The sequence below is a fragment of the Oncorhynchus clarkii genome, chromosome 8, assembly GCF_045791955.1.
Source record: "Oncorhynchus clarkii lewisi isolate Uvic-CL-2024 chromosome 8, UVic_Ocla_1.0, whole genome shotgun sequence".
Lineage (NCBI taxonomy): Eukaryota > Metazoa > Chordata > Actinopteri > Salmoniformes > Salmonidae > Oncorhynchus > Oncorhynchus clarkii.
The window spans coordinates 13,436,052-13,460,844 of record NC_092154.1 but is presented as its reverse complement, the minus strand read 5'-3'; the positions used below and the strand labels follow the sequence as shown (position 1 = coordinate 13,460,844).

General features: G+C 44.2%; 1 protein-coding gene across 17 annotated transcripts; it reads right to left on the bottom strand.

Annotated features, from left to right (window-relative positions):
- Positions 1-259: 259 nt before the first annotated feature.
- On the bottom strand, positions 260-24,730 carry LOC139414967 (pumilio homolog 2-like). 17 transcript variants are annotated; one of them, XM_071162639.1, is made up of 23 exons: positions 24,596-24,730; positions 22,722-23,076; positions 22,105-22,173; positions 21,856-21,961; positions 17,247-17,434; positions 16,834-17,006; positions 16,241-16,556; positions 13,654-13,747; positions 12,768-12,875; positions 12,461-12,597; positions 12,161-12,281; positions 11,206-11,349; positions 10,588-10,878; positions 10,173-10,400; positions 9,559-9,826; positions 9,129-9,258; positions 6,815-6,949; positions 6,247-6,384; positions 5,473-5,598; positions 5,065-5,136; positions 3,750-3,871; positions 3,256-3,448; positions 260-2,733 (listed from the first exon to the last, which is right to left on the bottom strand). In XM_071162639.1, the coding sequence occupies exons 2-23, from the start codon at positions 23,061-23,063 to the stop codon at positions 2,602-2,604; spliced, it is 3,633 nt and encodes a 1,210-aa protein (XP_071018740.1). In that variant the 5' UTR covers positions 23,064-23,076; positions 24,596-24,730; the 3' UTR covers positions 260-2,601. The 17 variants fall into 17 exon arrangements, with proteins under 17 accessions (XP_071018740.1, XP_071018748.1, XP_071018732.1 ...); XM_071162647.1 differs by having other exon boundaries at positions 12,461-12,588; positions 16,295-16,556; positions 24,596-24,699; XM_071162631.1 differs by having other exon boundaries at positions 11,206-11,373; positions 24,596-24,681.
- Between the last annotated feature and the right edge of the window lie 63 nt (positions 24,731-24,793).

Below are 24,793 nucleotides of genomic sequence, written 5' to 3'. Positions count from 1 at the left end.
AAATTAAATTGTGTGCTCTGCAGAATGTAGACAGACATTCAGCAACCGGTTTAGAAACTACTTTAAAACAATTGATAGTCTTGAGTATAAACTGGAGACTGGCAAGAAGCACCATCTACTGCTCAAAACAGGTGATAAGCAGGTCAGTTAAATCCAACTTTATGTTCCAAACTCAAGTACTGTAGTTTGCGCAACACCAACTTCCTAAAAGAAGATATTGAAAGAAAATTGTTTAAAAAAGGCACAGAAATAAATTATCAAATGTTAGAACGGTTTAATCATACAGCCACAATTCTGCTTCCAAAAAATGAGTCTTTTTTTTCTTCATCTAAATGTCTGGAAATGTACATAAGGCCACCTGAAAATGTACAAGACTTTGACAGTGTGACAAAACTCATATGTTCATATTTATATAATTGACAATATCTTACATTTCTTTTGCTTACAAGGTAGTAGCTGTTCCAAAATACAGCACTCTTCTGTACAAAAATAATTCTGTCATATCCTGTGAAGTTTCCATGGCAGCAGAGGGGACCAGAAGCAGCCTCATTTTAAGTACAGAGCATTGGTGTTCCTTTAAAACTGTCACACGTCAGAAAGACAATATAAACAGGAGACGTTATAAAGCTCCGCATACAAAACGAGGCCGACCATTCTCATAACAGATTTAAAACAAAACCATGTCAGATCGAGAAGCCATAAAAAGATTGTTTTAAAATAACGCTTGATCAAATAAAACTGTATACATTATATTTGAGGGGAAAGGAGTGATGAATATACACACACATACATCAAAATGCACATTTAGGCAATTTTTTCCCCCAAAAGTGTAAAAGACATCCATTTACAGCATCAACGTTTACAAATGTACAACTGTACAGACAAAATAAAAAAGCATCACTACCAATTTATCAAGGCCTGTCAAACACCACAACTAGACTTTTGTCAATTAAACTTACACACTTATCAACTGCACATATACTACACGTATTCTACAATTATTCATATGAAGCAAAAGCCATTACTACTAGCGTCACAGAGGAGTTGTATAGCTTTTTAGATGGCCCCACTACTCACCCCACCTAATTCACTTGAATATTCAGACCAGAAGAAAAATTTAAATTAGGAATAACTAAATTAAAACAACCTCATGACGGTCGGTCTCGCATAAAACCATCCTGTTATTTTTCCTAATTTCATTCCCAATTCTACCCTCCGCTTTACATACTTGGGATGAGCCACTTCAAAAAAAAAAATTAAATAAAAACTCTTACCCCAAGCCCCCTAGCCAAAAAAGCAACCATTTAATATTTACTCATACACAAAGATGCTATACATTTTTGCTAAACTATTTCTACGCAAGAGATGAATATTCAGTACATAAAGATACCGCTTCTAGGGCAGTGTTCATCTCAAAACTACAAGACAAATAGATGTTCCACAAAACATGATAAAGAAATCAGTCAAGTTATTAAAAACCTGTTACAGCATGCCTATGCTTACCCCCCACCCACACACGCTACGGTCATTTACTGTAAAGATTACAACCAAGTTACACTTCCACTATACAACCCAACCTTGTGCTCTGCTTCTGAAAGAGAATAAAACGTCCACGCTACCCGTGTCTGCTGTAAGCCCAAGCAGCCATTGAATGATCTGCGAGAAAGGAAAAGAAAAAGACCGTATAGGTGGGATTTAGTGGAATCACTGTTGAATACCCATGCCATTTGTCGCCCGGAGCCGACTAGTCAAATCAAGCAAACAGTGTGAGAGAGAGAGTGTAGGCCAGTCTGTGGAAAAACAGAGGCATTTTTTTTTTTATCGAGGCGATCACAAGCCGGCAAGTGGATGACACTCCACTAAAAATGAAGCACAAAGCATTGTAGGTGTTCAAGTAGAGACCAGTGGATGACTAACTCATTGGCACGAGAGACATAGTAATCGTCAGTGGGACAGATGGGTTTCATAATCTATCCATACTATGCAGTGCAAGAAGTAGAAATGGATCCATCAGCTGCTTTGGCATTGGGATCATTTTGTGGTAGTAGAAATATGAGATATATATATATATATATATATATATTTAAACACCTGGCTTTTAATTATAACAGCTGATAGTAGTAAGTCTGGGTACAAAAACAAATGAAAAATTGTTTAAAAGGATCACTCAAGTTCGGCCTTATAAAGTCACTTGCTGGTGTAATTGTAAGAATTGTACATTATCAGCAAATGCGGTTCTTTTTTTTTTTCTACAGAGAATTTACAAGGTAAAAAAACTAAATGTACAGGATTATATAAGAAAAACCAGCCAGTTACATCATAAACAAATTGTGTGTGGGGGGGGGCTGTGCTTTACCCAAGAGATTGCCTGCAAAACTGTCTGCTACCCTCCATGGTGGCCAAAAGCGCTGAGGGTAGCATTAGAGTGGCAGGGGTCAGATGTCACAGCATTTCACAGGTGACGTTTAAATCTTTTTGGTAATTCAGAGGGTGTCAAAGGTCAGCCCTGATGGCTCAGGAGCACCTCTTTACATAACTAGAAATAAGGTGAGGGGGGCAGCTCCTACTCTGGCCTTTAGTCAGTGGACACAGAAGGCAGGACTACATGAGGCCGTTGGTGGGCCCTCCGATGGGCCCCAGGTCAGAGCTACTCTTCATGTAGTATTTCTCTAGCTTGGCCAAGATGTGCTTGCCGTAGGTGTACTTGCGCAGGGTGGCGATGTGGGGCCGAATCTGGGGGAGCAGAGAGCAAAGATTAATTATACAATTTTTGGTGGGACTGGACCAATGAGGCTTAAAAGTTGTTCTCGTTTTAAAAACAATGCAGTCTGCCTTCCACTTAAAAAGTCTGCCATTGAAGGATGCTAAAACATAAAAAATGATGGGAGAGCAGTCTGGTCAACATTCCATATAATACTGGACTTCAGAGCACGTGATTAGGAGAGACTCCTATGGCTAACAATTAGAACAACTTCAGAGTATCCTAACCATGTTGTACCCAAAATCACCAACCTTTGGTTGTATGACAATAAATTAACCTGGCTTAAACTATTCTGATTTAAATGAACAGGGAATAGGAGACGTGGGATGTGCTCACTAGGAACTAGGAACTAGGAGCCAAGCAAACAGGCCAAAACAGGACTAACCTGAACTTCTCCAATGAGAAACACACATTTTCGTAGCAAAATGTTTCCCGTTGAGAAACGTATTGCACTAATGAATTCACCTCAGAGACGATTGTATATGGCAACCCACCTTGTGCATGATGATCTTGCGCTGGGCGGGCTCGGCCATGTCGATCATCCGCTGCACCACGTAGTTGGCATACTGGTCCTTCATCATGGTGTACAGGGCGCTGTGGGGGCCGTCCTTCTGGCAGCACACCTCGTCAATCAGCAGGGCCCGCTCGGCACGGGACGAGTGGATCACGCACTTCTCCACCACGTTACTGAAGGAGAGACGAGAGGCTACATGGGCCGGTGTCCTGGACACAGTCAGCCTAGTCCTGAACTAAAAACCAACTCACTGGAGAATCTACATTGAAAACCACCCCTAGAAGTCTCAGAATGTGACTCGTCTCACTCAGTGGAGGCTAGTGTCACTTTAAAAATGGCCTCATTGTAATGGCTGGAATGAAATAAAGGGAAAGCACATCTCTATGGATCTCACTCCCACCAACTATGAAACTGTATATAAAATGAAGACAGCCCTGTGATTAGTAATGGGAGAATGAAAGGGTTTTGCCTTACCTTGCAAATTTGTGCTGGCTCAGGAGGAGCACTTTTCCGCGGACCTCTGCCACAATTTTGCTCTTATCTTCGGGTCTGCCGTGCTCCAGGACGTGCTGGATGACGTAGTTGCCGTACTGATCCTGCAGAGGGCGATGGAAACAGAAGACAGTGAGCGTGTTTGGGATCACGTTTCCCATTCCCCACAAAGGAAAACAATCAATTACATAATCTTGTAACGGCATTTAGTTCACCCCCACTATGGATTCAATCATTTACAGACAGTTGAGACAGATTTTCTTTTGACAGAAATCGATCATGACAACCCCGCAGAATTGTATCAATAGCACCACATCATTACTACAGATTAAGGTCAAAAGACCAGAGAGAGGCTAGTGATTCGTATGGGACACAGGCCTATACAGGTTCACGAGCAAACAGCTGCATCTTTGTCCCTTCAGGGATGGCTGATAAAACCGTTATGGTTGTGAGGGAAAACAACCCAATACACCTAAACCTGTGCAGGAAGACAGACACTGAAACTCACCTGACCAGATAATAAACATCAATAGTGCCAACATTTGACAATCTTAAATGATGACAATTCCTCACGAAAACAGATAAATGCCAAAATGTTACAACTTCAATTCATTATTTCTCACTAATGCTTTAAGATACAAATGTCAAATATAAAGTCAACATATATATTTTTTTTAAGTACATGTTTTGTCCTGATTTCTTGGGGGGGAAATGCCACCCCCCCCCCTATTTGATTTACAAACCTCCCCCATCATTTGGCATAATTGCTCTACATGGTCTGATGGACTTTACCCCTAAGTTCCAAGAACCCACAATTGAGTTCAAAGCCTATCAGACAATCCATGTCAATGTTGGGGGAGGGGGGTCCAAATTGTGGCAAAACAAATGCTGTCGACTTAGGGAGTCTTTCTACCAAGCAGTGAGGAATAAACATCAGAGAAGGAAGAGAATAGAGCTGGAGGGAGGGGGAAAGAGGAAGAATCAGGAGGCGCCCGTGACCTAAGAGAGGGATTATCTAAACAGAGAGAGCCGAGAAGTGGGGTGCTGTGTATCCTCTACGTGACAGAACAGATTGTTTAGAAGCAAAGGAGAAAAAAAAAAAGTGGCGAGGGAGGAAGAGGCGTGCTCTGAGTTTAGAGGAGGAAAGAGGCCTGCAAAAGAGGGATAGAGAGTTTAGTGACGGTAAAAAGGCCTGTACTGTGTTAAAGCACACTGGTTGTTGAGAGAGAAAGAGAGAAAGGGGAGGGAGGTGACACGAGGACAACGTCCGCGTGGGAGGGAGGCGAATTGCTCTGACCTTAAACAGTGCGTCGCTGGACACTGTATAATAGGTTTTGGGTGTCATCTCCAATGAAACGCCTTGATATTTCTAGATGGAATAAGTGGGGGGGAGGGGGTAAAATTAACATAGGTCAGAGGTAGAAATCATTGACAGCATTCATACACTTATCCTTATCTATCATTAACTGACAGGGCTCACAGTCATGTTCGTTAGGCACCAAAGGGAAGAAAACCTACTGAAACAGGGAGGGACTGCCGGGACTTGTCCAAAGAGAAAGCAGACACAACCCAGGCTACACAGCAACACTAACAATAAAAACGTCACAAGAACTACAACACACACACAAAGCTCATCACATTGTCTGTATCTGGGTGACTTGGGCCTAGTTATGAGGAGACCAGGGGCTTAACTGGCTGCACTTACCTGGCCGAGCTGCTCAGAGTGCTGGTGCAGCTCCTCCAGGATGGGCAGGGTCTGCTCCTGGGTGCAGTGCTCCAGGATCCTCTGAATCACCCTGCAGCCGTAAGGGTGGGTGGACAGCACAAACACCTGCAGGGAAGAGACAGACAGCACACCTCAACAAAATGGGTGGCAGGATCCCTCAGGTCTAGATAAGTGCAAAATAAAGTAACGCTTCAGACAAATGGAATTAAGCAGAACATTGATTAAAGCGTAGAGTATGTTGTCATTAACTGGCACTCAATGTCGATATGTGAAAATTTGTTCAATTAAAAAAAACAAAAAACACTTGAAAAGGGCCAAATGGGCCAGTCCATACATTGAATCCTAAGGAGAAAACATTTCTACTGTGCGTCTGGGTCAATTTTCAACAGATTAAGATTTTTCTGAAACGGGCAGGTACTGTTATTGGAGCTGGTCCAAAAATAACAGATTTTAGTTTCCAATTGTAAAAAGTGTTGCTGCGGAGTGCCCAGCTGAACACGAGCCTAGCTACACCTATAACTACGGGTGCGTTTGTAAATTCACTCTGGCTATGTACTCCGATTTCAGAGCACTCTCGTCTGAGTGTGCCAGCGCACAGAATTACTAATGAATTTACAAACGCACAACACCCATTGAATATGGCCGTGTCAGTAAACATCAGCAAAAAAACAAACAAATTGTTGCCAACAGAATCTCTCATTTTCTGTTACAAAATGTTTTTCCCATTGCATGCCCTATTGAATGGGCTCTCACCTGGCCCTGGAAGGCGTCGATGATGAACTGCAGGGCCTGGGGCTGGACACACTCGATACACTTCTGCACCACATGGTTCCCGTTCTGATCCTTCACACACTTCAGCACGTGGCCGTCCAGTTCTCGTACGATGTCACTCTGAGGAAGGGGATAGAGGAAGAGGAGTCATCTATCCATCCATCTATCCATTCTATGGGTCATTCCCATAGAAATTGAGTCATTCTATTATTCTGCTTCTACGGTACATACATCCATTCTCTTCCTTCTAATGGCTCATTGATAACAATCTAATTTCTACCATAGTCCTTAATGTCAAGGGCAATTTCAAAGAAGCTTAAGGCTTTTCAAAGTGGACCGAAAAGGTCACAGGATCATATTACACAGGTTTCTATCCATCCACCATGCTTACCGGAGAGTCTTATCAGAACTTATCAGAAGACAGCAACTGATAACCCTAGGGCTACGGCATGGTCAAAAGTAGTGCACTAGAAAAGGGAATAGGATGCCATTTGGGATGCATCCTAGAAGCAATAAAATAAATCTAATGAGAAGTGAAGATCCCACTTACAATTACCTGCTGGTCAGAGGAGATAGACTCCAGGGCCTTCTGGATGACCCGGCAGCCGTACATCTGCAGAGCCAGGGGCAGCACGTGGCCGCGGATACGCGTGGCCAGAGCCAGCTTCTGATCCGCACTGCCAAACTGCAGAGACAAACAATACTTCAATGACAGCAACTTGAAAGTTTGTTCGTTTTGATTGTTTGCATTATATAATGTCCAGTAATTTAAAACAAAATGCTCTTATCCAGATACCTACTTTAGTGGGATACACTTATTGTACGGTTAAGATAATACACGATTAATATTGAACCTGAAAAAGTAAGCCACAAGCTGCAATATCGGTGCTAGTAAAAATCGAATTATCAGACACGTGCTGGTTGAAAGCACACTAACAGTTGGATTTGGAGGTAGACCGATTAATCGGAATGGCAGATTAATTGGGGCCGATTTCAAGTTCATAACAATCGGAAATCGGTATTTTTGGACGATTTCTTTTTACACCTTTACTTAACAAGGCAAGTCCGTTAAGAACACATTCTTATTTTCAATGACGGCCTAGGAACGGTGGGTTAACTGCCTTGTTCAGGGGCAGAACCACAGATTTTTACCTTGTCAGCTCGGGGGATTCAATCTTGCAACCTTACAGTTAACTAGTCCAACGCTCTAACCACCTGCCTCTCATTGCACTCCACGAGGAGCCTGCCTGTTACGCGAACGCAGTAAGCCAAGGTAAGTTGCTAGCTAGCATTAAACTTATCTTATAAAAAACAATCAATCAACCAATCATAATCACTAGTTAACTACACATGGTTGATGATATTACTAGTTTATCTAGCGAGTCCTGCATTGCATTTAATCGATGCGGTGCATATTCATGAAAAAGGACTGTCCTTGCTCCAATGTGTACCTCTCCATAAACATCAATGCCTTTTCTTAAAATCAATACGCAGAAGTATAGATTTTTAAACCTGCATATGTAGCTAAAATAAATCCAGGTTAGCAGGCAATATTAACCAGGTGAAATTGTGTCACTTCTCTTGCGTTCATTGCACGCAGAGTCGGCGTATATGCAACAGTTTGTGCCGCCTGGCTCGTTGCGAACTCATTTGCCCACATTTTTACGTAATTATAACATTGTACAACCTTCAATGTAACAGGAATATTTAGACTGATGGAGGCCACCCGTTAGATAAAATACAGAACGGTTCCGTATTTCACTGAAATAAACGTTTTGTTTTCGAAATAATAGTTTCCGGATTCGACCATATTAAATGACCAAAGGCTGGCATTTCTGTGTGTTATTATGTTACAATTAAGTCTATGATTTGATATTTGATAGAGCAGTCTGACTGAGCGGTGGTAGGCAGCAGCAGGCTCGTAAGCATTCATTCAAACAGCACTTTTGTGCGTTTTGCCAGCAGCTCTTCGCTGGTGTAACCAATGTGAAATGGCTAGCTAGTTAGCGGGGTGCGCGCTAATAGCGTTTCAAACGTCACTCGCTCTGAGACTTGGTTCTACACCTGCATTGCTTGCTGTTTGGGGCTTTAGGCTGGGTTTCTGTACAGCACTGAGAAAGCAGCTGATGTAAGAAGGGCTATATAAATAAATGTGAATTGATTTGAGTAGTTGTTCCCCTTGCTCTGCAAGGGCCGCGTATTTTATGGAGCGATGGGTAACGATGCTTCGAGGGTGGCTGTTGTCGATGTGTTCCCAGTTCGGAAGCTATACTGTTACACTGGCAATACTAAAGTGCCTATAAGAACAACCAATAGTCAAAGGTATATGAAATACAAGTGTGTGTATAGAGAGAAATAGTCCTATAAATACTATATGAACTACAACCTAAAACCTCTTACCTTGGAATATTGAAGTCTCATGTTAAAAGGAACCACCAGCTTTCATATGTTCTCATGTTCTGAGCAAGGAACTGAAACGTTAGCTTTCTTACATGGCACATAATGCACTTTTACTTTCTTCTCCAACACTTTGTTTTTGCATTATTTAAACCAAATTGAACACGTTTCATTATTTATTTGAGGCTAAATAGATTTTTATTGATGTATTATATTAAAGTTAAAATAAGTGTTCATTCAGTATTGTTGTAATTGTCATTATTACAAAAAAAATAAAATCGAATAATAATCCCCAAAATATTGGCCGATTAAATCGGTATCGGCTTTTTTTGGTCCTCCAATAATCGGTATTGGCGTTGAAAAATCATAATCGGTCGACCTCTAGTTGGTATGGTATGAGCCAATGATATCACAAGTATCCAGAGTGGCATTGAATCTAACCCGACAACTTTGACCACAGTTCCCACCTCAAAGAACTTCTGGATGACGTAGTTGCCAAACACGTCTGTCATCAGCTGGTAGGCTGCTTGCAGGATCTCCCCAAACACCATCTGTCTCTCTGCTGGGGTGGCCCTCTCCAGCTTCTGTTGGATGAACCTGGACACAGGGAGCAAGAGAAAGAAAAGGAAGAAGAGGAGTTAAGAGCAACCTGAGCATTACAGTGATAAGTGTTGTTTTTCAACAGCATGGTTGGAGGGCATAATATGCAGCAGAGGTTGTGTGAGTCTGTGTACCACTGTGTGTGCATGCGGCGTGAGAAAATGCATGTTCATTTTATGTGAGTGAGCTTGTGTACGTGAGAGAGACTTTGTGTGTGTGTGTGTGTGGTGTGAGAAAACGAGCTCATAGTATGTGAGAGACTGTGTCCATTCAGCCGTGCGTCTATTCGTCACCCACCTGGAGCCGTGCTGGTCCTGGGAGAACTCCACCATGTGGCCGGGCAAGTCACGCAGCTGCAGGTTGGGGAAGCGGTTGTTGCGGAAGTCCTCCAGCAGGCGGCTGCGCCCGCTGGGCATGACGTCTGAGCGGCTGTAGCGGGGCCGAGACGGCGGGAACAGCTGGCTGCTGGAGCTGAACAGGCTGGAGGTGCCCCCCGCACTGCGGTACTTGGCCTCCGCGCCGGGCGCCGCCGAGATGTAGCGCCCGCTGCCGTTCGTCAGGCCGCCTGGAGGTCGGGAATACCGGGAGGAAACAAAGGATGAGGGGGTGTTGCCATAGAGATAGAATTTCGACCCTCAGTACGTAGCTTGAATGGGAATTCCCCCTCTGGTCACTATTTCTATGTGTGTCTAGCCATCCACTTAGAGTGGTGTTGAGTACAGTGAACTAGACAGATTATATGTGAGAGAGAGAGATCTCCATACGGTGCAAAACCATTTCATCTTTTGAAGAGTGACTGACAGGGTGGCGACAAAACTTAATTGTGTATCACTGCATGAAGTTTTCTATCTGCCTGCCCATCTTATGTTCATGTCTATGCTCTCCAACACATTTATTACACCTGGTCTTACCCAGGTGAAGGCTGGAGGAGGAGCCGTGAGAGGAGGGCAGAGAGGGTGGGGGTGTGAGGGGGGAGTGGCCCGGTGTTAGGCCAATGGGACTGGGCGAGGAGTAGCCCAGGCTGTTGTAGAAGGGCTGACCAATGGGGGTGAGGCTGCTACCACCTCCACGCTTGTACAGGTCCGAGTTGGCCAGCAGGGAGTCCCGGCGAGAGACACTGCTGCTGGTGGAGCTCGACACTATGGGAGAGAGAGATGAAGACGGGGAAATAAGGAGACGGGAGAGAAAGAGGACAGCAGGGCATCCAAGGAGGGGGGTACAGAATCTTTGGAAAATGCAATTAATTGTCAAGAGTGCATGACATCACATCTTATGTATGCTTTTTGCCATATGAACAATGAACCTGAAGGTTCCTTCTCCACTAACCTGAGGAGCCGAAGCCTCCGAGCGCCGAGCCCAGTCCCACGCCCAGGGAGCCGCCGGCACCGCTGAATCCAAGAGACGAGGTGGGCGGTGGAGCCTGGGAGGTGTGGGAGAACAGGGAGCTGCTCTGGGAGCTGGCCGGCACCGACCCAGAGCCGTAGAAGGAGCTGGAGGGTAGGCCCTGGTTCTGCTGCTGCTGGGGCTGCTGCTGGGGTTGGGACATGGAGCGGTACAGGCCGTTGGGCTGGGGGCCTGACATGTTGTTGCCCGAGCCGGACGCTGACGCCGCAGCCGCTATATAGACAGAGGGGAGAAAGAGGGATGGAAAGAAAAACCAGGTCACCACGGTTCAGTGTGGTGCCTATTTGGAGTAGACATGGGGTGGGGTGAGCACTATTAAAACTGCTGGATAGCCCTGTTGGTATGAGCAATTCATCCACATCATTGTAAGATTGAGATTCGATTATAAAGCCTTGCTCAACTTTCACAAGCAAAGTACAGTAATATTGTGTTCACACTATCAACATGGCACTCATTCCACTAGCTGCTAAGCCGCCTCCCAAAACACAATTTCCCACAAACATTAGGAGAACACTGGGCCAGACAGCCAGTGGTACTCACCAGCCTGCGCTGCGGCCTGTGGGTTGATGAGGAGCGGGGTTTGGACCAGGCGGACGGGCCCTCCCAGACCTCCGCGGGCCCCAGGGGCCATCACCAGGGTTCCGTTCTGGTCGTAGTAAGCGGCGGGGGCCAGCATCTGGTAACCTGGGTGGGCAGGAGACAGACAAACTGAGGGGAAACACACTGTGAAAACCAGCCTGGCAAGTGTGTGTTTGGTCTATGAAGTTGCGTGTGGTCTACGAAAGGGCTGAAGACGTGTTATCTTACTGCACCAGAATCAGAAGGGAAAGGCAGTTTGAAAGAGTATGTACACAAACGTATTCCAGAGGGAATATGAGACACGCTTTCATATCAAATTACCCCCCCCCCCCAACTAAAGCACTACACAGACCTGTTAAGCCTGTTAGAAGGGGCTAAAGGGAAACCTCAACATGCCTTGGAAGGCTTCAAGAGTGGCATAGATGCACATAATGCTGAGAGCCAGTATAATATATTCACATGCTACTCTTCACCTCTCACCCCTTGGGTAAACTCCAGACCTGTACACGACTGGCTGTATTGTACTTTTCACACTACCGCACCGACCCAAACCAAACGCTGCCTGCTCGGATATCCTCTTTTGACATTGTCCTTTGTTCCTGCAATTATGTGGCTGCTTAACCAGGCCTGCTCAGTAGAGCTTGGTTTGGCTCAGTAGTGTTCAAATCAATTTTTTTTTGCTCCAAATACACATGCGCCGAATACAACCTTACAGTGAAATGCTTACTTACAAGCCCTTAACCAACAACGCAATAAAGAAAAACAACAAATAAAGAGCATCAGTAAAATAACAATAGCAATGTTATTGTTACCAGGGGGTACAGAGTCAATGTGCGGTGGCACCGGTTAGTCGAGATTATTTGTAAATGTAGGTAAAAACCTGTGTGTGCTCAACTAACACTACTCAGTCACTGACCTGGCATACCAGCGTAGGCGAGGGCAGGTTTGGCGGCGGCAGCTGCTGCCAGAGACTCCTGCTGGCTCTGCTGGCCCTGACCAGGGGTGAGAGGGCGCTGGTTGTTCCCGGGGCGCATCACCTGGAGAGAGAGAGAGAGAGAGAGGGAGAGAGAAGATCAAGGGGTTACACCACAACCGAACTTAAAATGACTTGAGTCATCTGAGGGAAAATGTACAAGATATATCATGGTCACTTCCAATACACCTAACCCTTAAATTAATTCTCTAGTTAGCTGCTGTTAATTGGTGAAATGCCTACCTGTTGCTGTCCTGGCCCCGGTCCCTGATTGGATCCCTGCTGGTTAGCGTTGTGACTGGCAGCCTGTTGCTGGAAGAGGTTGGCAGGGTACACGCCCCAAGGAACACCATAGTACTGGGGAGGAACCACTGTAGGCCCTAAGGGAAGGGAGTCCTCAGTTACTACTACCAAACCTGTGGTATGAACTTGCAATTCAATACAGAATATTATACACTCACGAAGCAGTAAAGCAGCTTTTGATGACAGTACCCACTGTGAAAGAGGTGCTATGTATGAATACAGTTTGTGTGTGTGTGTGTGTGCTAACCGGCAAGTGTAGCTGCTGCGGCCAGTCCTGCAGCGGTGTAAGGGTCGGTTCCGGGGGGTCCAGTGTTGATGATGTATGGGTTTGGCACGAACGCGGGAGCAAGGCCGGCTGAAGAAAACCTCCAGTTAGCAGTGTGTTCAAATCGAATAACACATCATCCGATATCAAATTGCCATCAAAACCACAATGACATTTTTTTTTAATATATATTTTTAAGTATGGCATTCAGGACATTTTTACGTACAAAACATTCAGACGTAATACCACACCAATAAAAGGTAATACTACCCAATCTGGCACAAATATGCGTGTGTGCAGTTTGGAGCCAAATAATGAATAAATCCACAGTACATTACTGTATATAGTAATCAAAACTACAATCATAATTCAGGGGGTGCTTGTATTGTTGCTGGGCAGCAGCCAGGGTAGAACATCTAGAACCTACCAAGGTGTTGTTGCTGGGCAGCAGCCAGGGTAGAACATCTAGAACCTACCAAGGTGTTGTTGCTGGGCAGCAGCCAGGGTAGAACATCTAGAACCTACCAAGGTGTTGATGCTGGGCAGCAGCCAGGGTAGAACATCTAGAACCTACCAAGGTGTTGATGCTGGGCAGCAGCCAGGGTAGAAGATCTAGAACCTACCAAGGTGTTGTTGCTGGGCAGCAGCCAGGGTAGAACATCTAGAACCTACCAAGGTGTTGTTGCTGGGCAGCAGCCAGGGTAGAAGATCTAGAACCTACCAAGGTGTTGTTGCTGGGCAGCAGCCAGGGTAGAACATCTAGAACCTACCAAGGTGTTGTTGCTGGGCAGCAGCCAGGGTAGAACATCTAGAACCTACCAAGGTGTTGTTGCTGGGCAGCAGCCAGGGTAGAACATCTAGAACCTACCAAGGTGTTGTTGCTGGGCAGCAGCCAGGGCATACTGTTGCTGCTGGGCAGCAGTGAGCTGCTGGACAGTCAGATGGTTGGACCTCTGGAACAACTGGACAACAAACAGAACAAGTTAGACACATTAATACCCAAGCTTCCACTACTCTCAGGGACAGGGAAGCAAACTGGTAAGGACCCAAAAAGGTGACAAACTACTTGCACAGAAACATGCATTTCAGATTTTTTTTAAATAATACACATTTGATCAATCTCAATATTCCTAACTATCCAAACCACAATAAACTTTATTGTCCTGGGGTTGGGGGGGGGGGGGGTGTTGGACTCTTTGGTCTGGGTTTAAAGCTACAGTACGTCACTTTTTGGAAGAGTCGACACAAAGAAAAAGTGAGCTATAGATCTGTCACTCATTAAAAGCAGGTCCAAGAAGCAGATCCTCAAGGTAGATGGATTATTTTAAATATGTTATTGGACAATAAACAGATATGGCTTATTAACCTATACGGTCCGAATAATGATGATCCAAGCTTCTTTGAAAATATAAGAATTTAACACTAGACTGTATTATTATGGTGGGAGATTTTAATACGGTCTTAAATAGCTCTATGGACCGGAAAGGAAATCACACTACAAACTAACACCCTCAGGCACTTAAGGAAATCATGAATGTCATGGATATATTGGAATTAGTGGATATATGGAGACTTAAATACCCTGACCTAGTGAGATATACTTGGCGGAGGCTTAATCAAGCTAGTCGTCTTGATTACTTTCTTATGCCATTCTCTCTGGCACCAAATGTTTAAAAAGTGTTGATAGGGGACAGAATGCGGTCGGATCATCACATAATTTACATATATATTACTCTTACAGAATTTCCACGTGGGCGAGGATATTGGAAATTTAATCAAAGCCTACTAGATGATAAATTGTTTAGAACTAGGACAGATTAATTTATAACTGACTTTTTCAGACATAACATAGGACACTTTTAAGTGTGCCTTTAGAGGCCATGCAATTCAGTACTCATCTATAAAACAAAAGCAATTTAGATCAAGAGTCCATATTAATAAAGGAAATTGAAGGACTAAATTACAGAGGAGGAACTACTTGATGCAATTGGGGCCTTTAAGGATGGGAAAACTCCAGGGCTGGATGGCATATAAAACATTTTTTTTTAACTTTTGATATACTCAAAGGACCATTATTAGCATGTTCTAACCACTCGTATATAGATGGTAGATTATCAGACAAGCAACAAGAAGGTCTGATATCATTATTACTGAACCAGGACCCAAGTGGTATATATAAAGATCCAGTCCATTAAAAAAATTGGAGACCTCCTACACTTCAGTGTTGTGATGGTTTGCTTTATCTTGGCCAGGTCGCAATTGCAAATGAGAACTTCTGAACTAGCCTACCTGGTTAAATAAAAGTTTAAAAAAAACTAAAACATTGCACACCAGAAAGAGTTGTGTTCGGCTAGCAGTGTTTCTGCAGCGGTGTTTGCAAATCGATTGATAGAAATCTTTATGATATCATTCTGTAAGGTAGACCTACTTTGCAGTCAACATTTAATTGGGAAGTTTTTTTGGGGAAAGCCACTAGATTATGCAGACATTAAAGTCATGCTAACTGGCTACACAACACAGAGGTGCACAGAAACAGGCGGTACTTAGGAAAGTTGCAGGAAATAAGAATCACTGATGCATTGTTTGTCGGGTTCACCAAGGGGTCGTGAAAAGGGTTGTACCAAAATGTTTGATGTATTAGAATAATTGATTATGCTTATGTTATATTAATAGAAGGAGAGGGTTATAAGACCCCTCCCTCACATGTATAGGGTCCTTGACTACAGATTAACAATATATATATTCATTATATAGTTTTATAATTGTTCCACAGTTGTTTGCTCGCTCTCTTATAATGTGTGACAGGCAGAACTCTGCAGGGGAGTGTGGAAGATAAGAGACTACTCAGACATTCCACAATAAATCAACTTTGGGGAGGGGACATTTATTGCCTAGCTTTTAGATAAACACTGAAACTCTTATGTTTGTATAGCTGTGGATGCAGGGTTTTGGTCTCAGGAGTAAAAAGGTAATGACGTAGTCAGTGACATCACTAAGGCGGGACTTCAGTTTAATAAAACAATGTGAGACCTTTTGTTTGATGCAGAACTTACTCAGAAACATGTGTGCTATGTTCCTGTTTGTCAACTTTTGTCTGCAATTGCATTAAAGGTTTTTGAATGATTTAAGTAAAGAAAAGTCATAATGCTAATTTCAGCAATGAACCAATGATTGACAAGGACGAAGAAGAAACAAACCCTAACATGTTCATGAATTGTGAGAAACTACTGCAACACAACTTATTTTCTAATAAGTTCAACACATTTAACTTTCTGTGCTCAGTCAATGATTGATAGGACACAGACCCCCACCCACCCAAAAAACATTGTTCCTTCAGATCTCCAGGTCTATCGGAGATCAAAACGGCTCATATCACCAAAAAGTGACAGGTTTACATCAATCTATGCACTAGAGAGAAATGTAGTCCCTCGTTACTACTTCTTGGTTCAACCCACCTGCTGCTGGGAGTTGTAGTCAAACAGGCCGACGGGGGTGCCGGAAGAGTCTACCTGGATCTGGTTGCCGGCGTAGTCGAACTGGAGTGACTCCACACCCTGCTGCTGCTCCATGTTGCCCATGTTCTGGGCCTCCTGGCTCTGGAAGTCCTCCTGCTGCTGGGGCTTGCTCTGGGGCTGCATGGTCTGGTGCTGGAGGTGGTGTTGCTGATGTTGGTGCTGCTGGTGCTGGACCATCATCTCCAATCCGGCCTGGCCAGGGCCCATCCTCTCCACCGCCTCGGTGGGGGAGGCCTGGCGACTTCCTGGGGTGGGACTGGGGGGGGGGGGGGGGGGGGGGTGACGGGAGCAGTACATGTGACGATATGGTCTTTGAGGCTTTGTTCACAACTATCTCCCTGCAAAGTCTGCCTTACAAGATCGGTTTCTCTTTGAAGCAAAAGGATTAAAATGTCTAAATCGACATAATTCAAATAACTTTCATTTTTCATAAAGGTCTCTATGTGCGGTGACGGATTGGTAAATAAAATATCTCAATGATAATTTCATGGCCCCCCATTCACCCCCAAATAACCACTAAAAATGGCCCATACTTGAAGTCTTTGCAGTCTCTGTCCATGCCATTGAGCAGGCCTCTCCCATTGGCCTTGGCCGCATCACTCTCCTCTCCCACTTTCATTTCTGGGCTCTTGTCCTCCTCAAACGGAGACGTCTGGTCTTGGGCGTTACCTTTCTCCCTCCCGTCCGGGTCAGCGTCCCCGCCGCCCTACAAAAGCAAAAAAAAATCAAACATTCAGAAGGCTTGTTCCTCCAAACAGACGCAACGCTCCATCAGAGAACAAGAGGCTAGGCCCTAAGCAATAAGAATTTGATGTTGGATTTCTGGAATAACTCTAGACCTGACAATTTTTGTATCACTACTGAAGCCGATGTAGATCTTCTGTTGGTTCTGAGTGGATTGGCGTAAAGGGCAGAGAGCGAAAGAGACCTTGGCAGAAAGACTTACGTAGCCACCGTTCCTGTAGCGGCCATCCATCTTGTCCCCGGGGGAGGAGCTCAGGACGTACTCCACCATGCTCACGCCCAGGCCTCCGCCCTCGGAGCGAGGGGAGAGCACGGAGTTGGCGTCGCCGTTCCCATGGAAACCCTGTCCGGGTCGTCGCTGCACCATGATTGGTTGGGACACAGAGTGATCTGCTCAGAGGAAAATAATAGACAGCCAGGAAGGTGAGACATGGAGATTGTCCTGGGTCAATGCAGAGACAACCCTTCTCAAAGAATAGGAGTTTCAGCAGATTTAAAAAAAACATTTTTAAAAAGCTATTTGCATGGTCTTCATGGTACCAGTTCAACTATGTATTATCTCTACATAACTAAAAGTAATCCCCAAAAGTAATTATTCATCACGAGAGGGCCATAAACAATAACTAAACTCAGCAAAAAATAATATCCTTTTTTCAGGGCCCTGTCTAAGATAATTTGTAAAAATCCAAATAACTAAACAGATCTTCATTGTAAAGGGTTTAAACACTGTTTCCATGCTTGTTCAATGAACCATAAATTCATGAACATGCACGTTGCTCGTTAAGACACGAACAGCTTACAGACGGTAGGCAATTAAGATCACAGTTATGAAAACTTAGACCCCTAAAGAGGCCTGTCTACTGACTCTGAAAAACACCAAAAGAAAGATGCCCAGGGTCCCTGCTCATCTGTGTGAATGTGCCTTAGGCATGCTGCAAGTGCCTTAGGCATGAGGACTGCAGATGTGGCCAGGGCAATAAATTGCAATGTCCGTACAGTAAGACGCCTACGACAGCGCTATAGGAAGACAGGACAAACAGCTGATCGTCCTCACAGTGGCAGACCACGTGTAACACCTGCACAGGATCGGTACATCTGAACATCACACCTGCGGGACAGGTACAGGATGGCAACAACAACTGCCCAAGTTACACCAGGAACGCACGATCCCTCCATCAGTGCTCGAGACTGTTCGCAATAGGCTGAGAGAGGCTGGACTGAGGGCTCGTAGGCCTGTTGTAAGGAAGGTCCTCACCAGACATCACCATCAACAACGTCACCTATAGGCACAAACCCACCGTCGCTGGACAAGACAAGACTGGCAAAAAGTGCTCTTCGTTGGCCATGGCAGAACACTGACATTCCTGTCTTGCAGGAAATCACGCACAGAACGAGCTGTATGGCTGGTTGCATTGTCATGCTGGAGGGTCATGTCAGGATGAGCCTGCAGGAAGGGTACCACATGAGGAAGGAGGATGTCTCCCCTGTAACCACAGCGTTGTCATGGCAGGCAATCTCAACAAACGCAGTCCGATGATGCTGTGACACTTCCCCAGACCATGACGGACACTCAACCTCGATCCCGCTCCAGAGTACTCGGTGTAACGCTCATTCCGTCGATGATAAACGCGAATCTGACCATCACCCCTGGTGAGACAAAACCGCGACTCGTCAAAGAGCACTTTTTGCCAGTCCTGTCTGGTCCAGCGACGGTGGGTTTGTGCGCATAGGCGACGTTGTTGCCGGATCTCAAGGGTGAGGGCTAGGGCCATTCCCCCCAGAAATGTCCAGGAACATGCAGGTGCCTTGGTGGAAGAGTGGGGTAACATCTCACAGCAAGAACTGGCAACTCTGGTGCAGTTCATGAGGAGATGCACTGCAGTACTTAATGCAGCTGGTGGCCACACCAGATACGGACTGTTACTTTTGACCCCCCCCCCCTTTGTTCAGGGACAATTTCTGTTAGTCACATGTCTGTGGAACTTGTTCAGTTTATGTCTCAGTTGTTGAATCTTGTTATGTTCATACAAATATATTATTTTTATTATAATATTTTCGTATTCTCTAACTATTAAAATTTGAAATGACTAGTATGCTTTTTAAAAATAAAATTCAACATGTAAACAGTTGGTCCCGAGTTGCATGACAAAAAGCTTATTCTCGCTCAAAATTTGTGCACATATTTGCTTACATGCTTGTTAGTGAGCATTTCTCCTTTGCCAGGACAATCCATCCACCCACCTGACAGGTGTGGCATATCAACATATCAAGCTGATTAAACAGCATGATAATTTCACAGGTGCACCATGTGCTGGGGAAAATAAAAGGCCACTCTAAAATGTGAAGTTGTCACACAACGTCAGTCCCAGCTTTGAGGGAGTGTAAAATTGGCATGCTGATTACAGGAATGTCCACCAGAGCTGTTGCCAGATAATATAATGTTCATTTCTCTACCACAAGCCATCTCCCATGTCGTTTTAGAGAATTTGGCAGTATGTCCAACCGGCCTCACAACCGCAGACCACGTGTGACCACGCCAGCCCAGGACCTCCACATCTTGCTTATTCACCTGAAGGATCGCCTGAGACCAGTCACCCGGACAGCTGATGAAACTATGGGTTGGCACAACTGAAGAATATTAGGGAAGCTCATCTGCATGCTTGTCGTCCTCACCAGGGTCTTAACCTGACTGCAGAGCGGCGTCGTAACAGACGTCAGTGGGCAAATGCTCACCTTTGATTGCCACAATGGAGAAGTGTGCTCTTCACAGATGAAACCCGATTTCAACTGTACCGGGCAGATGCTTCCTGCAGGAATGTCTACCAGAGCTGTTGCCAGAGAATTTAATGTTAATTTCTCTACTATAAGCCGCCTCCAACTTAGTTTTAGAGAATTTGGAAGTACATCCAACAGGTCTCATAACCACCTGTATTTTGTCGTCTGGGCGAGTGGTTTACTGATGTCAACGTTGTGAACGGAGTGCCCCATGGTGGCGGTGGGACTATGGTATGGGCAGGCGTAGGCCAAGGACAATTATCAAAATTGGGACAATTTGAATGCAGAGATACTGTGACGAAATCATGAGGCCCATTGTCGTGCCAGTCATCCACCGCCATCACCTCATGTTTTAACATGCCAATGCACAGCCCCAAGTATGCAAAGGAGTTGTGTCGCACTGCATGAGGCAAATGGTGACACCAGATACTGACCGCTTCTGATCCACGCTCAAATTCTTTTTAAGGTATGTGACTAACGGATGCATTGTCTGTATTCCCCAGTCATGTGAAATCCTTAGATTAGGGCCTAACGAATTAATTTCAATTGACTGATTTCCTTATATGAACTGTAACTTAGTAAAATTCTTCCTTTTTGCATGTTGCATTTATATTTTTGTTCAGTGTAGGATAACCAAATAATAAAGTGACCAACTATAAGATTTCACCTTCCATATAAACTGTAAAATTCATATTTGTATGTTTAATGTAAGAATTTTGGGGGGCATATTTTCTGAAGGTCTTTTGATCCAAATGTCGCTGTTCATGTCTCACAGAGCTGTAGCGTGGCTACCTGAACTTGTTAGGAACTAGCCTTTCATCTCATATGTCTGACAAACAAACAATGCTTAAAAAAATGTATCTGTGAATTTTGAGATTAATGGCTATAAATCGATCTCAATGTGCTACAGCGATGAAGCCACGCTCTCCTGCTGTGCTATGATGTAAGGATTGCAGGCATGTGCTTTGCCAGTGCTTGTGACATAGGGTTCAGCCAGGAGTTGGACAGTCGAAGAGCGAAAGAAATGGTAGGAGGGCTATCCCAGCTTCAAGTGGTTTCAGATTTCACATCCTACTTCACACCGGCTCAAATATACTATGGTGTCAGTAGGAACCAGCCAACTGGATATAGTGTCCACAAAAATATCAGTCGGAACCAGTACCATGCAGATCCCCTAAACAGACATTACATCCAAGAGGTTAAAGCTGAAATGTCACTTTTTGGGTGACTGACCAAATTCACATAGTGAATAGATCTGTGTGTCTCATTGAAAGCGGGACTAAGAAGCGGTAGATCTGGTCAATGTTTGCCATTTCTATGCTTCCGCTCTTAAGTTTTGCTTTTGCGTCTTTTTCACTTACGGTTTTGTACACCAGCTTCAAAAAATATATTTTACAGCAGTTTAGATGGTACAATGATGCTCTACACCAGGAATAATGAACTAGATTCAGCCGCAGCCCAATTTCTCTCTTGAGCAGATGGTCAGAACATAATTACAAATAATGTGTAGACTGCAAATTGACCACAAAAAGCACAAACAGATATATTTGACTAAAACAATCTCAACCTTGCTTACATTTGTATATGATCATGTCATATCTCTTTATTAAGCGTGGGTAATACTTGGGAACAGATTTCTTGAATTAAAAATCACTTGGAGCTGATTTCCTGGTGTTTAAAAAACCAAATTTAACAGTATTTTATGTCCAACAATGAAAATTCCACACACACTATATATCTATATAGAGATTTTTGTTTGTGCTCAGAAAACCTGGGGGAGGGGGTAAAATCAACCGGCGAAAGTTGAGGAACCTTGCTCTACACTACAGTATACTGTTTTGTCACATAAAAACAGAAATTATGATAACTATTAGAATTTTAGCAGCCAGGAAATTGCGGTGCAATTTCTGCATAGTGCCTCTAAGAATGTATGCATATGGGGGAGCCAAGGGGTTGATAAAAATAAAATTGGTTCTCAAAAAGCCCAGAGGGTAAAACAAACAGACAAACAAGCAGAGGCATAGAAAACCACTCACGAGAAGATCCCCAAGCATTCTCCCGCCATTCCTCTCCAAGGAGCATCCCTTTCCTTCCATCCTTGGACAAGTCATCCGAATCCCACAGTTTTTTTGCTGGCAGGAGCTGTAAAGAGACGGCAAAATGGCTACTTGGACATTCTCGACATTCTGGGTCACCGTGGGAAACTTCAATGGAAGATGTAGCACAGAATCTATCCTAGTTTTAAAGGGAGGAAATGTGAGATGTTGTGGTGGATCTCAACCTACCTCACCCATGCCCCTGGACTCCAAAGCAAGGGCTTGAAAACCATAGTTCATCTCATCCACAGTTCGAACCTGATAAAAATAATAATGTGGCTTCAGTCAGAGCACATACACAATTCAACCTGGCAAAAATGGTATCCTCATTCATGGTAAGCTAGTTCTGGACATCATATTGAAATTGGAGGAACACAAATTGATTCACTGACAGAGACCCCCCCCCCCTCTTTACACAGACACATACTTCCCAAGTCAGTTGTTGTTGTTGTCAACAGGCTAGGTGTTTACTGGGAATGGAACATATCCTTCAAACTTTCACGTGCAACTTTGAAAATTAGTTTAACAAGCCATTAGAATGAACCACTAGGATATTTGACAGGCTAATGCTTGCTACAATGAATATTTGTTGAAAGTAATTTCTATGAAACAGAAGCAAGTGTAGATTTCTAAAGAGTGGGAAATCTTTGGCTGGTGCAATTTATGTCATGCTCTGGACTGAGACAGCAAGGGTCTCTTGTGGTAAAGTAGTTTCTAGAAAGTATAAGATCTGCTTCATTCAAATATTTTATTATCAAACAGGAAGCTTGTAGCCAAGTAGTTTGGCTCTGGCAAAACCATTGTACCTGGTCAACGTGGTTGCCGTCTCCAGTGGGCCAACGGTGCTTGCTGGAGGTGCAACCTCCCAGCTGCTCCCCAGGCTGCCTCTGGAAGAAGTAGCCCACTGTGGCATCATCCTGAGAGCGTCCACTTAGTGGAGGCTGTGGGGTACCTGGGATGGGGTTGGGTCCCTGCAGACGGTGTGGCCCTCCGGGACCCTGACCTGCAACCCCCATGGCAGCCAGGGATCCCCCTCCGTGAACTCTGACGCCCCCGGCTTCAGGAGCACCGTTTGTGTGCAGCATCCCGCCTCGTGTCTCCTGCCAGGCCACGTCATTCATACCTAGGATGCTGCATGGAACGCTCATTCCACGGGGAAACCTTTGGAGGGGGAAATAACAGAACATGTGTGAGTAGAGTTGCTTTACATTGCATATGGATAGCACTTATCAAACATCATGTACATACACTAACCTGAGGTTTCTGATATCGAATGTATTTGTATTTATTAGGGATCCCCCATGCATGCTTATTGAACCAACCACACACAGTCTTTCTTTGGTCCCTAACAGAGAGTTTCCTTGCTTTGTTTCATAAGTTACAATAACAATTGTAAATTGACACACTGAAAGGTCTGTAGAACTTCAGCATAAAGCACTAGCAGCTAGTGTCAATCTAAGGTAACAATCTTCTCGGGGGACGTTACCTGCCCTTCCTTTGACTTGGCTACCTAGCTTGCTAGTTAACTTATTAAGTAGCTAGCTATTACATTAATAAACTTGAGCTCGTTGCTAGCTAACAAACTAATAAATATGCAGTGTCCGAAAGTCCGTGTAATACGCAATTTGGCCTTCTTAGCCATAATAGGTAACATCGATCGCTAACATGGTCAAATTTAACTAACTAGCTATAGACCGTAGAAACCAATCTCATGATAATAATCAAAACAATGTTAGGTAACGTTAGATCGATAACGTTAACTAGCTCTCCAAGCTAGCTAAATTAGCTAGCTTGCTAAATAACTTGTTAGCGTAGCCAATCGAACAATGAATGTCTGCCCACCGAGTGCTCAACTCTTCGGTGTCGGGTGTGTGTTTCGACATATTACAGGCAGCATGTAGCTAGCTAATTAACGTACTGTACTTCGTTGGATTAGTTTGGCTAGTTTAAAAAAAAACTTGTCTGAATGTTAGTTATCATGCGAAATGTATACATTCGCCAACGTACGTTTCCTGGCAACATAACATAGAGATAGTTAACAATTTCTCTGTTCCGGACAACGGGCTAGTTCACTGGAAAAACAACCGTTCGTGAACAACGTTAGCTAGCTATCATTAGCGGTTAGCTACCTGACGTTAGTTAGCTAGCTATACTGACAGAAGCCAAGTTAGCTAGCTAGCTAGCGTTAACAGTTCACCTGTAAATCCAGCCTCAACGTTGAATTTGTTAAATGAACTAATTTAACTAGCTAGTCAGATAACTAGATTTGTTGATGCTACCATGGCTAGCTAGGCAGATTAAGGAAGGCCTCTTACCTTTTCAGTTTGATAATAAAAATAAATAAAATACCCCCCAAAAATTACTAGCTAGCTATTGTAGTTAAATAAGTGCATACAATAAAAACATAGCTCTCCGTTGTTCACACGCCGCCGAACAGTTGTAATCAAACGTTTTTAACCGAGCGAACCATACAAATGCCGTCTGGTGAGCTGCATTAACAAAACACCATTGCTGCTGGGTAACTACACACTCACTAACAACATGGCCCCCCTCCAAGTTCCAGAGGGGCCTTACCCGCTAAACAAAAGGGGGAAATTCTCAACGACCACGGCAATAATCCACGTTTAAAATAGTGAGAATACGTACAACATCGCATTATAGACATTTAGAAGATACTCACGCGCTGTCTTTTCGGTAGAAGAGCGATGCTTGTACAAAATGTCAGGGGTATAAATGTATATTGTTTTGTATCCGTGGAGATCGGTGTTTTAATGATTTGGGATTGAACATGCAATATATAGGAGTTTGACTATATCACGCTAGTGCCCTCCCTGCAGCCTATTATGCATATTGTACGTTAAATAGACCCGCGCATAGT

Coding starts and splice junctions, on each gene's coding strand:
- LOC139414967 (XM_071162631.1), bottom strand. CDS start 23,063: ATGAGCGTTCCATGCAGCATCCTAGGTATGAATGACGTGGCCTGGCAG. Junction 12,876..13,653: donor TGCCCAGCAACAACACCTTG/GTAGGTTCTAGA, acceptor GGTTTTCTTCAG/CCGGCCTTGCTCCCGCGTTC. Junction 12,282..12,460: donor CGGGGCCAGGACAGCAACAG/GTAGGCATTTCA, acceptor CTCTCTCTCCAG/GTGATGCGCCCCGGGAACAA.